The sequence below is a fragment of the Pieris napi genome, chromosome 15 (assembly GCF_905475465.1).
Source record: "Pieris napi chromosome 15, ilPieNapi1.2, whole genome shotgun sequence".
In the NCBI taxonomy this organism is placed as follows: Eukaryota; Metazoa; Arthropoda; class Insecta; order Lepidoptera; family Pieridae; genus Pieris; species Pieris napi.
In genome coordinates, this window is record NC_062248.1 from 10,614,050 (window position 1) to 10,627,180 (window position 13,131).

The window sequence follows — 13,131 nt, forward strand, 5'->3', positions numbered from 1 at the left end:
TAATCCGCCTTTGAGCTTGAAAAACCACGTCGATCGCCACCAAGCTGGTCTAAAGCGGTTGATTCGTTCGAGAGATATCGTACACGAAAGAAACCCGAAAAAGTGTTTTTTCGGGATTACTCCGAAATTTGTGGTTCGATCAATTAAAATTGCAAAATTATTTATGAGGATGATAAAACTGCGTCGAATGCCGCCAACCGCGTGAAAATTGCTTGATCCATTCAAAAGTTATTGCGGTTTGAAAATTCCAAAAATAGTGTTCTATGAAACTTCTATCAGACTTTCGAGCTGGGAGAGCTCAAATGCATAGAAATGTTATTTCTTTGAACTCAGCGAGCTCAAAATATCAATTTTAAGCGCCCAGGAATGGAATTAGCGGGAAGTTGCAGGGATGGCCCTTTAGGTGAACCGTTTTTCTATTTTTTTTTGGCAGATCAGGCGAATCCCTCTAGATAATCGTCAGATTATGAGACAGTACGTTTAGAACATAAAGATGAACCACATATATCTTAATCTGACGCGCTTGAGTATTTCAAAATTGCGATTTTTTTTTGCAAATTAAGAAAATGGCTGTGGGTTTGCGTCCCATCGAAATCGTCAGATTAGTGAATGAGAGCTTTTTTTTGGTGCACTTAACACTCCCTTAGAAAATCTGACGCGCTCGATAAAAATTTTTTTTTTTTAATTTTCAACCCTTAAATACAACCACCCGCATCATGCAAACGATCAGATTAACATACGTACATTATTAAAAATACGTAGGGCATAGATGCTATCAATATCTGACGCGCTCGAGGATGTCCATGCAACAGTTTTTTTTTACATATTTAACTATCTATAGCCGCTTCCCCCACCGATGAAAAGGAATTTATCATATAACATTTTTTTCTTCTTTTTATCTAAGCTTTGCATCCCAATAGGTCTCTACGACGCTCGAGTAAATCCCCATTTAGCATCGTGGGCTCCCCTACCATTAGGAACTGGGGTCACGCGGGATGTCTTCCATAACGTTGGGTAGACCCCTGAATATAAAATAATATTGAAAATATGCGATATAGGCAATATTAAATATTCTGCCAGTCCTTTAATTATATAAGCCGGAATCATATCTGGACCCGGAGGTGTATTAGATTTTAGTTTATTTACACTACGCATAATAACTTCTGTTTCGAAATTTTTTATAAATTATAAATGTCTAAAATTGGAAAATTAGCAGAGAGTTGTGTAAAGATTTAAACAAATGAGAGAAAAACATAATGATTTTCTACAATCTATAATAATTATTTAGTGTGTGTGCTAATGTAATAAATACAATATTTTGCTTAATTTATGTACTTTTACGTCTAGTTTTAAGTCTTTGAATAATTAGCAGAAGTTATGGTACCTGAAGGAATATTAAAAAATTGAAAGAAAACCATGCACTTATTTTTCCCTTCTATATTCTTCATACACCTACACTAAAAATAAATGTGATTAGTTAAAGAGAGCTATTACAGTTCTCGGTCCACGATCTCTTCTCACTTAACAAACAACATATTTATTTATCAACCGAACCCCAAAATTCTCCAAAGGAAATATTGACCATGTAACAATACAATAGTAAAACGGATATTCAAACATCGCGTTAGTCACGGAATGAAGATACAACCTGTGATAGGAATTAATCGACGTATTTATATATGGCGAGTTCGTTGCGAGTACTATTCAAAATGTTTGTCCTATTTTGTATTACGGCGTTGCTTTGCGCCATTAATTACGCCCACGCTAATATGGATGGGGTAAGATATTTGATATTAAAAATATATAATGTTTAGATCTTTTCATGCTTTCAATTGCACCTCATTATAATTTATAAGCTTTTAAACTATAATCAAAGCTCTTCACTTCTCGGTAGAATACTCTTTTCAAAATTTATCAAATTTCATTTTACATTTCCTTAAGTTCAGCTGATTGTTCATAAAGGCGTTCTTAATGTTAAGTCTCTGGGTAGTTTATAGTGATTGGATTAGACTTAATTCGAACCCTGAATACGTTTGTAGGGTAAAATAAATAATAGTTTTAAAAAATAAAAAACACGCTTTTAAAGCACATCAAACTAAAAAGTGAAAAATAATTCCTAATTTAGGCTGAAAATGGTAATGAACAAAAAATACTGGTATTATTGTGAAAAAGCGTGGGTTGCTCGATAGGCGCAAAATATGGCACAGAGCGCGCCACGCTTTTTCACAATAATACCAGTATTTTTTGTTAATTACCATTTTCAGCCTAAATTAGGAATTATTTTTCACTTTTTAGTTTGATGTGCTTTAAAAGCGTGTTTTTAGTTTTTTTAAACTATTATTCATTGTTTAGTTAATTTTTTTTTTTCGGATTATTGCATTGTCATCGATCTTTGACAGGTGCGCAAAGTTTGAATTAAATCTGTCCGTTAAAAGTGGGTCAAAATCGAGTCCGAAGGAGTCGGTTACATACATACATACATAGATACATACAGGTGAAGCTAATATAAAGCGTGTAATATGAATAGGTACTTTGTCGAATACTCTGTATGTTTCATAGAAAGAAGAAACTTTAATATTCACAATAAAAGGAGATTTAGTTAAAAAGAAACAGTAAGAGTCCCTGTTTCGTGGGCAGTCAGTCTCTTCCTTTTGACATGTTAACGGTACTTGACTGTGCGGAGCAGTGTTGGCCTAATGGCTTCTGCGTGCGACTCTCATCCCTGAGGTCGTAGATTCGATCCCCGGCGGTGCACCAATGTACTTTCTATGTGCGCATTTAACATTCGCTCGAACGGTGAAGGAAAACATCGTGAGGAAACCGACACGTCTTAGACCAAAAAAGGCTACGGCGTGTGTCAGACACTGGAAGCCTACTTGCCTATTATATTTAAAAATGATCATGAAACAGATTCAGAAATCTGAGGCCACTGATATTTATTTATAAAGGTTAACAATAATGTTTAAAGAACTTTATTTCACATTACAAAAATTATTTTTTATTACCATGAGAAATTTAATATAAAGTATATACGAACGAGATACACGTCGCCATCAGCCCAATTTTAGTCTAATGGGCTCATTCTGATGTGTATCTTTAATGCCCTTTTGAATTAATCACGCTAATGTTACGAACCATAGACGGCAACTGATTAAACAATTGCACACCCTCATACCTCTTTAAATAATTTGTGCACGGCTTTGGCAAGATAAGCAAACTCGCTCGACGAGTATTGCGTGTAGTGGTGTATTTGATTTTATTAAATAACTAGTGGACCCGACAGACGTTGTCCTGCATGATATTTCAAGCGATTAGTAAAGCAAAGTATGAAAGTACCGACTGCAGCGCCATCTGGCGGGCTGATTTGTGAATCTAAACCATTCCCAGATCCCCTTGAACACACACAAAAAATTCCATCAAAATCGGTCCAGTCGTTTGAGAGAAGTTCAGTGACATACACACTCACAGAAGAATTATATATATAAAGATTTAAACATAACAGGGCCCTGGTCTATGGTTTGTCCACGGAATAAATAATTGCGATGAAGAACTGCCACGAGTCGCCGCCAACATCACGGTCAACAAGCACAAACTAAATCGTACGCATGACGTATATGATGCAGCATTGGACGTATATGAAACCGTAGGCGATGGCTATGGGGTAATTTTGCAGAAATTATAGGATTAAGATACAAATGTTTCCATCCCTGAGGTCGTAGGTTCGATCCCCGGCTATGCACCAATGGAGTTTCTTTTATCAAATTTAACATTCGCTCGAACGGTGAAAACATCGTGAGGAAATTCGGCTTGCCTGCAAAAGGTTGACGGCGATCATTTGAACAGATACAGAAATCTGAGGCCCAGACCTAAAGAGGTTGTTGCGCCACTGAAATTTTTATATAAACCTATCGAAATTATTTGTACTTCTCTAGGATAGTGGCCACAATTATAGTAATAAAGTCTATATATAGTATGACGTTTGAAAGGAATGACTAATGAAAAGTAAACGTTAACTTGCTGCAGGTCACGTACGCACTTTTTTCTTTTTTTTTTCACGAGTCCACATACAAATTCCAAGTGTCTTATATAGAATTTATTACTTTAGTGTCACTTGCACTAGAATAGTTCCCGCACTTTTAGTTCTTTTGATAAATTCGAAGAATGAATTTAACAAATTAAAACATAAATTTTCCTGTTATATCCACTTCCAAGGAAGGAGATATCTTTTCCTGTGGTATACAGTTTGTTACTTACGTTTTATTCCGTATCTTCAATAATTACTATTTTTAAACGATTTATTTATGAGGACTGGATGTTGACGTTGCGCCTAACCGCATTGAAGACTGTTATTTTTTTCTATAAATTTAATCAAGTGTAAATAAATAAATAATAGCAAACATGTTTCATGATTACTTTCAAATGTAATTTATCAATTGTTAATACTAAGCAATTCTGATCAGTTTAATCCATGTAATTTTGTTTTACAGATTTTAATAGACATTTGCAAGCATACAGACGGTGGATGCAAACAAGTTCAAGTAGTTACAGACAATGATATAGGAATGTTTGCCGAGAAATATGCCAAAGAGAATATGGAAGTAGCTTTTACTATGGGAGGAATCGATCCTCCACGTTTTCCTGTCGAACCGGTGAGTATTATTTATATTGATTAAATAGCGGACCCGACAGACGCTGTACACACATCTTAAAGCACACGGCCCTAATCTCAGTGGCGATTTCGGAACAATAGTGGTGGGGATGAAATCGGTAGTACGAATCAACAGTAGCATAGTTTAAGTATTACGTAACGAATTTTGGGGGAGGGGTCCTTTTGTAAAACGTTACGATGCGGGCGGGGTTTGAATTACGCGTTATTGTTAATATTATTTTCGACTTTCCAGTACGTTACACCAAATAATGGTAACTTTTAAGTATAAAGAGTCACTAAGTGGTCACGAAACGTTTTACTATAGTTGGGTACAGAAAAACGTTACGGCGCGTTACATGGGGGGGGGGGTGTCAATAATCTCCAAAAATTGCGTGTCGTAATACTTGAACGCTCCCATACTCAAATTAGGGTAAGATTTGCCTACACATGAGGCGATCTAGGGTGCTCACCTCGGGGAAGTGACTCCGATATTGCCTCTGATTTAAGGGCCGTGTGTAGACGCTTTTAAATACAACACATCAAACTAAAGAAATTTACAAAAAATATCTAACTGTAAATAACCAGACTTTTCTCGAATCCACTTAAACTCATCAAAATCGGTCCACCCATTGATTGCATTACGGCTTTGCCGGAAAAAAAATTGTTTGGTCGCAGCAATGTCAATGATGATGTCGATAAGCTAATAGAAACTCGAAATAAACACATCAACCGATCAACTTCAAAACTTCTAACTGTCAAATTTTGTGTAAATAACACAACTTACTTTTACATATTTAGATAGATATGTATTCACTGCATCGCAAGATTTCAGGGGACATATCGCATTTTAGTAGTGACGGAACACGGGTAACAGAAGATAGACCGACTGTTTTTTTTCTTATGTACACAAGAAAAATTAGAAAAATTAATCTGATAGTCTTAAAATTTGTAGGTAGGAATTAATAACTTTGTAGCATTAAGTTAAAGACGTTATTATAGAAATCTTTTCAAAGAAATCAAAGAAAAAAAATACCATAAATAAATAGCCAATCAGATAAACGTACGCAAATACAATGCCTATTTAAAATCTCTTCTTTCTCTCTCACACACAGGACTACGTTTATAAGAATTTTCAATCTCTAATATGATATCATTTAACGCCATTAGGATTTATTTGTGATAGGTTATGCTAGCAAAGAGTTATTTATTCAATTTTTAATATCTACCCTCTTATTCGTAAAAAACTAAACTATTATATTTACACACATTTAACAAAATTACTCTTTCCGTCTCTTTCTGACACTGTGATGAAAAGAGAGATATGACAGGCATGATTATTTTACTTATTGATATAAATTTAATAAAGTATGATATATACGATACAGATAATATAAGAATTGACTTTGACTAATAATTTAAAATTCCTTAAGACAAATTTGCACGCTATTGTATGTGGCAGAATATGCGAAATTACGATTGTACCACCTTAATATTTTTGTACCATATTCTTGCAATAAATAAAAATGTGTGCGTGTACTAGGTGTACACACGTAAGAAGTGAAACTTCTTTATGACCTTATTTTTCGAAAAATGATCTACTATATGCAACTTTACAGAAATTGGTTAAATAAAGTTAAATTAGATAAAGTTTAACAAAAGGCTTTTATTATCATAGACATGAATACAAATACAATTATTTCATTATTTCATTTTACTACTAAGATTATTACAGAATTTCATTAATTATAATAGAATTATTACTATCATTGTTATCGTTATTATATATTTTTGTTACTAATGGCTTCGAATCTCTTCGGATCAACCGCGGTAGGGACAAGAAAAAGATGGCGCGTAACCGAAAAATGTGTGTAAATTTTTTTCCAACGCCGATAAAGAAGTTTGACTTCAAAAAGCAACATGGCGCGTAACCTGCTACAAAATTTCTCCCATACGTCGATAAAGAAGTTTTACTTCAAAAGATGGCGCGTAACGAAAAACGTGACGCGTAACGAAAAAATGTTACACTAAATTTTTTTCCAACCCCGATAAAGAAGTTTCACTTCAATAAATTATTATTATTATAAAACGGTGCAATTAGACTAATCTGTTTGCAACCAATGTTTAAAAATCGGAGGATTATCAAATTCTTTTCTTATGAAAAGGAGGTCACTTTGTCTTTTGAGTGTGACATGAGAAGAAATAAAATGTTTCAGGGTTCCTACAAAATCGAGGACTTCTACTTCGACCACTGTGAGATGCCAGAGGAGTCCATATATGGGGAGTTCACCGGTGACGCATTTATCGTGAAAGATAACGTCCGCGTGGCGTGCTTCAGGGCACACGTCGAGTTTAGGGAGGAAGAAGACAATATTTGTAACAGGGGATAAAGGTTTATGTTAATAAATATCTTCCTATAATTTATAAGTGTACATTTTTTTTATGACGAATGTATGACGGAAACTTTTCAACTCAAAAAAAGTGCGTGCGTACTAAGTACACATGTCAGAAGTGACACTTCTTTGGCAAACTAATTTTTAAGTCTTGTTCATATTTACAGTTTAGATTACCGATATTTAGAGGGAGGGAAAAAGGAAGATATGTTAGGAATTTAATGATTTAAGTGCCATTAAATATTAAGTGTCGAAAATTAATACAAATAATAAATAAATTTTTTTTTTTAATTTTTTTCTTCGATACTAAAAACAAGTGGCATTTTAATTTACAAGTTACAACGTCATTTGAGATTACAATTAATTATTTTGCATTAAGTATAAAATACTAATATTTCATAAATTCTCTTTACGAAATTTTAATTTTTAGAATAGAATTTCTATAAGGTTATTCACCCTTCTCACTCTCTCTCAATATTCGAAAAAACGCTGCACATCTTCGTGACGTTCCGTAAAAATTTTACCTTAAAAACTAAAGCGCTATATCCTTTGATCGTGACCTCAAACTTCTGTACCTTTCTCGTGATCATTTTGTGGGATTTGACCACTTTTTATATCTTTTTATTGCCGGCCTCACAACGTTGAAAGTACAATACTACACAGCCGGAGTTCGAAACTCAGCAACGATAATCGTACAATTAGACTACTAGACCATAACTGCTCTCTTTTACCTCTAAAAGGTACATTTTGGTTATTACTCATAACATTTAAACACCAAAGGGAAGTGGGAAGTATTACTAGTATTTATCGTTAGTTTCAGTCGACTTTACGACCTATCTTAAAGTAGTATGATTAATTGAAAATAGTGAAATTTGGTGAATTGTTACTATCTTACAATGTGTGCAAAAGTTCACATACCTCACAATAAGATCGAACTGATGATGATGGAGTATATGCTTGTTGGTCGGCAGTCGTGACGCCAGGTCGTTGACGAGCGCGGTCCGTGCGTTCGGCGCGCGTAGTGCACGTAGAACCGCGGGAAAGGATTTGCGTGCGTCTGCGTAACGACATTCGAATATCGCCGCTATACACGACCTTAGCACCTGGAAATTAAATTGGTTTATATAATAAAATAAATAATATATAAAAATGATAGAGTGCCCCATAAAGACATATTGCGTTAAGTAATTTAGACGTTTTGGGGAGATTTTTATTTATTTTATATAATAGGGGGCAAACAGGACGCCCAAAAAGGGCATTCATCGTAGCCCATGGGTGCGTTGACGGCGTTTGACCCCTCAAAAAGGAGTTCACTCTAATTTTAAATAGTTGAAGGTCGTATCTCTCAGGGAAGACCCCCAACGGTAGTCGATTCCACAGTTCGCAAAAGAAAATGCCTTGTGAAACGGACTGTGGAAGACTTCCAGACATCAAGTGATGTTGATGAAATTTGGAATACGACTCGTACGGTGTCGAAACGAGGCAGGTGGGACGAAGTTAAAAAGCAAAACAATTTAAAATTAGGGAGCGTTCAAGTATTACGTAATGAACTTTGGGGGGGGGGGTCCAATAATCTCTAAAAATTGCATGACGTAATACTTGAACGCCCCCTTAGTGAAATCTTATATTTGAGGTGAGAGACACCCAAAACGTTAATTTAGCTTAACTGATACATTATTAAAAATCCTTCTTAGTTTGGAGAGTACTGATATAGGTATAAAATTTAGACTTAAAATGTCTGCGTTTCAATCGTTAAATAATTATATCGGACGAAGAAGTCTGATCCGTGTCATAAAGAATAGATTTTAGACAAATTATACTTATACATAATGACGTACCTCAAGCCGTCTCGCAGAGTTAGTGAGTAATAGTTGCGTGAGTTCCACGGCGCCGGTAGGTGGCGCTGCTGGGGGTATTATTCGTGGGGCTGGTAATCTTATCGCTTGTAACCTGGAATATTACAAGATATGTAAAACGACAAAATCTAAATATGCCTTTTACTTCAATTATTTATGTATTTATTAGTAATCCTTCATCTAACATATATATTATAAAAAAGCCAAAACAGATTACATATACAAGATATATGAAACAGAAAACATTAATAGACAAAAATTTTAATAAAAAATGAAAGAAAACTGAAATTTAACATTAAACGAAACAAAAAACATTACAATCAATTATACGAAGAAAATATTTCAATGCTTTATAAGAGACTGAAGAAGAGATAGAAAATAGGGATCCCGTGGAAAAAAGGTTGATATTAAAAAATAATAAGTACATATAATTAAAATTTTATCCTTTTAGGATGAGATCCGTCATTCCATCATTTTATTCCCAAGATCTTAGTATAATTTTTAAGAAGTATAGTGTGGTACTACTGAACGTGTATTGTGAATTCTTTCACTAATAAAAAACTATAGTACTCATGAGTGACACAGATACACATTTGTGTTATTCACAAAATACTTACTTCTCAAGATTATTAGTGGCGGCTCTCTCGTCTATGACTTGTTGCACTCTGGCAGCGCAAAGCGTCGGTAAAGGCGGTTGGTGTATTCTCGATTCAGCGCCCTCTGGCGGCCGAAGGATACGTTGTTGGAATATCTACAAATATGTTATTCGTGTATTTTAATATGACGGTTTTACATAACAATAAAACCGATATTATGTGCCGAGAAGGAAAACATACAGCATTGTATAATGAAGAAGCAATGTATACTTAGCCATGAAGTGCGATACATACCGAGTGAAATAGTTCCGCTTGGATAGAATAGATGGCGCTGTAATCGCCTCAACTTCATACTTATCTTAACCAGCTAGGACGTTGTCATTTCCACAGTCATAGAGTCTTCACCAGGAAGAGCTTCCTACAATGCTGTATGTTTTCCTTCTCGGCACATAATATCGGTTTTATTGTTATGTAAAACCGTCATATTGATGTGCCTCCGGAAAACATACAGCATTGTATAATGAAGACGTGTTTGTTATCTGCTGGTGGATGTATAAAGTACAGTATAAAACACAACGCTATGATGATTATGAAGAATTAAAGGCTTTAGCTAAAGCCGTTATTGTTTATATAACTATTTTATTTACTTGCCAATATTCTTAATCAAAGCATAAGTATTTAGCAATAAATATTATTCTTAGTTACGGTATAAATATAACTATATTGATTGAGATGTACAATTAACATAATAATATAAACTTCCTATCATCACAACAAGGTATTTCTATAATTACGATGGTGCAAATGTATTAAAGAAAGAGTGATGAGTTTTCTCTACGAGAGTATCTCGCGGCAGTAATGATTAAAGAATGTATGTACTCGTATTTGAAGATTTCCAATTACTCCGTGTAATAAAAAATTTCATCTAGTGGTTGAATTTCGACCCAATTATTTTGCTGTTGATGGATATAAAAATATTGTTTAAATTTTTTACTTGAGATCTTCTTGTACCTATTACTCAAAGCTATATTTTTTTTTTTTTTTTAAAGACAGTTCACACCAATTGACCCAGTCCCATGCCAAGCTGGTGAAGCTTGTGTTATGGGTACCAGGCAACAGATACACATACATATTATAGAAAGATAGACATATAATTACATATTTAAACACCCAAGACCAAATGCTCATCACATCAATGTTCGTCCCAGCCGGGAATCGAACCTGGGACCCATGGATTCGCAGTCAGGGGTACTAACCACTAGACCAATGAGTCGTCAGGACTAACTGAAGTCTCACTAAAGTGATAGGGCACATGTTTTATCGTGGTGTTCAGAAAGTTTCCATGTTGACTGGCGTCTTGAGTGTCTGTCTTAGATTCGAATACCGGTGTTAAAGAAATGTTACCACCATCATCCACGAATTGCTCGTTAGTAATTTCTAATAAAGTGAAATCTGCGGCCCAATGCTAAATGCAATACTGTGGCTGTTCTGCGAGCCGTATCGAATAAAGTGTCCCTAGGAGGGTTGGATGAAAGCCAGTCTAGTACTATTCGCGGGTCCCACGTGACGGATGATTTCACGACTTTTGGTTTAGCTACTCCTAATACCCTGAGGGTGTGTTTAGTAATAAAATTTGAAAATGTTTGTTGTTCTACATGGGGACCGCAAAAAGTTAAAATTGCCGATTTGCGAACAAGGATGGTTGATAGGATAAATTTCTGTTTTGGCTTTCTGTACTGACTAAGTGTTTGTTTTGTAATATTATGTATGTTAGCTGTAAGATTACTTATAATTAAATAAATAAATAAATTTTCTTTTAGAAAAAGTGATATTAAATTTTTTGCAATATCGGCTGTTTGAGGGGATTTTGGGTTCACTTGAGAGTTGTCACACCATGTCAGCCCTCTTTTGATTGCGGGTAAATAAGTGGACAGGTGCAGTGACCAACTCTTCAAAAGTAGATCTTTTTCCAGTGTGGACCAGTCTTTTATTTGGGCACCCCACCCCCAATTTCCCAAACTTTTAGGGTCAATGCTTGTATTTGTGGAGGAGACAGTGCAATTGTCGTATCTAGGAGTGTCTGCGATAGGTGTTGAATTTCGTGGGGGTGATCTAGAGACCTGGATTTCAGGTCCTGCAGCCAGAAACCTCGCGGCCAATCTGAAGCAACTATCAGATAGGTTCCCGTCGCCTGGTTTAGGTGTGCTAAAACTCAGGGATTTGGAGGGGGAAACACCCATGCTAGTAGAGGAAGAAGGTGCCACTACGCAGCCTTTTTTCCCCTTTATAATCTGTCTGCTATGATCACCCTGGTAGGTAATGTACCGACAGAGTTATGTTGAATTTGTCCGTCAGGTGCAATAGTTTGAAGGTTAGTGTAAGTAACCCTATCGATTTCGTTCCACGTTTGAATGTATGCAATCAGAGTTTCATTTGTCCGATTGTATTAACACGTGTGTGTTTTGTAATATTTTTACATTTATTTTTATTGCGGCTATCACTGCATATAAGTCCTTTTTGTTGCAGTGCCATGTTTTCTGTTGGTATGACCATTTTCCTGACAAGGTTCCCGTCAAGGAGATGTGGCCCCCCCCAACCCCAATCCGAGGCGTCCGTCGCTAGCAAGTGGGTTGCAGGTTCTTTGTGTATAGGCGTCGTCTGATGAGTAGCTCCGAGCCACCACATCAGTTCCTGCCCTACAATCTGAGACAGCAGTTGACCTCGACGGGGTCGGATCTTGTTGAATTGTCGCAGAAAGATTTGTAGCTGGTGACCGTGAAGCCTCCCACGACGGGGCACGACAAAGTTTGCGAAGTTTACTTGCCCTAGCAAAGCTTTGTAACTCGCGAATACAACGCATAACTATGGTTTTTGCGCTGTATTTGTACCTTGGGTAGCGACATCACATTGACCATAGTATTCCAGCGAATTCCAAGGTATTCTAAATTTTGGGTTGGTACCAATACGGATTTTTTGGTAATTGATTTTCAAACCTAGGTGTTCCAAGTGTCTCACGGCCTCCGCGGCCTGAGAATCTAACTTGGAAGGTGTTCCAAGTGTCTCTCGGCCTCCGCGGCCTGATAATTTAACTTGGACGGTGTTCCAAGTGTCTCACGGCCTCCGCGGCCTGATAATTTAACTTCGACGGTGTTCCAAGTGTCTCACGGCCTCCGCGGCCTGAGATTTAACTTGGAGTGGTCTTGGTTGACCAGAAGGTAGTCGTCTAGGAAGACTAGCACTCGACATCCCTTCGCACGTAAGGTCTCCGCGACCCAACATGATACTGCAGAGAAAAGGTGTGGTACTGACGCTAGCCCAAAAGGAAGGCAAGTCATATTTTCGTATAACTGCCCTTTTTAGCTGAGCCTTAAGAAAGGTCGGTGTAATCTCGCTGCCGGTACATGAAAATAGGCTTGTGATAAATCTATTTATCATCCAGTCCCCTGGTTGAAGAAAGTCTGGGACTAAGCCGTGGGAGATCAACCGAAAATGTTTTGTCTTCAAGAATCGGTTTAGTTCTCGCAAATCTACAATAGGACGCATCGTGCCGTCGCTTTTCCTGCGAAGAACCATTATGGATATAAAACTGAGGGTTTTGTTGAGAACTGTTTGTAGGATACCTTGCCTGATTCAGGAGTTCT

The 13,131-nt window shown here is 36.4% G+C and overlaps 2 protein-coding genes across 4 annotated transcripts in view; one reads left to right on the forward strand and one right to left on the reverse strand.

Annotated features, from left to right (window-relative positions):
• Window positions 1-13,131, reverse strand: part of LOC125056855 (myotubularin-related protein 13) — a 96,676-nt gene that overhangs the window by 29,685 nt on the left and 53,860 nt on the right. For all 3 annotated transcript variants that reach the window (XM_047660172.1, XM_047660171.1, XM_047660170.1), the window contains exons 10-12: window positions 9,512-9,645; window positions 8,877-8,988; window positions 7,957-8,141 (exon numbers count right to left, since the gene is read on the reverse strand). In XM_047660172.1, the coding sequence (XP_047516128.1) occupies window positions 7,957-8,141; window positions 8,877-8,988; window positions 9,512-9,645 (431 nt within the window). The remainder of the gene's footprint in view (window positions 1-7,956; window positions 8,142-8,876; window positions 8,989-9,511; window positions 9,646-13,131) is intronic.
• LOC125056856 lies at window positions 1,709-7,069 on the forward strand. The gene is made up of 4 exons (XM_047660173.1): window positions 1,709-1,778; window positions 3,503-3,661; window positions 4,488-4,649; window positions 6,862-7,069. The coding sequence occupies exons 1-4, from the start codon at window positions 1,710-1,712 to the stop codon at window positions 7,033-7,035; spliced, it is 564 nt and encodes a 187-aa protein (XP_047516129.1). The 5' UTR covers window position 1,709; the 3' UTR covers window positions 7,036-7,069.

Excerpts from the sequence above, each read along its gene's own strand:
- LOC125056856 (XM_047660173.1), top strand. The coding sequence starts at position 1,710 with ATGTTTGTCCTATTTTGTATTACGGCGTTGCTTTGCGCCATTAATTAC. Across the intron at positions 1,779-3,502 it reads CCCACGCTAATATGGATGGG|GGCCCTGGTCTATGGTTTGT; the intron begins GTAAGATATTTG and ends TAAACATAACAG. Across the intron at positions 4,650-6,861 it reads CACGTTTTCCTGTCGAACCG|GGTTCCTACAAAATCGAGGA; the intron begins GTGAGTATTATT and ends AAAATGTTTCAG.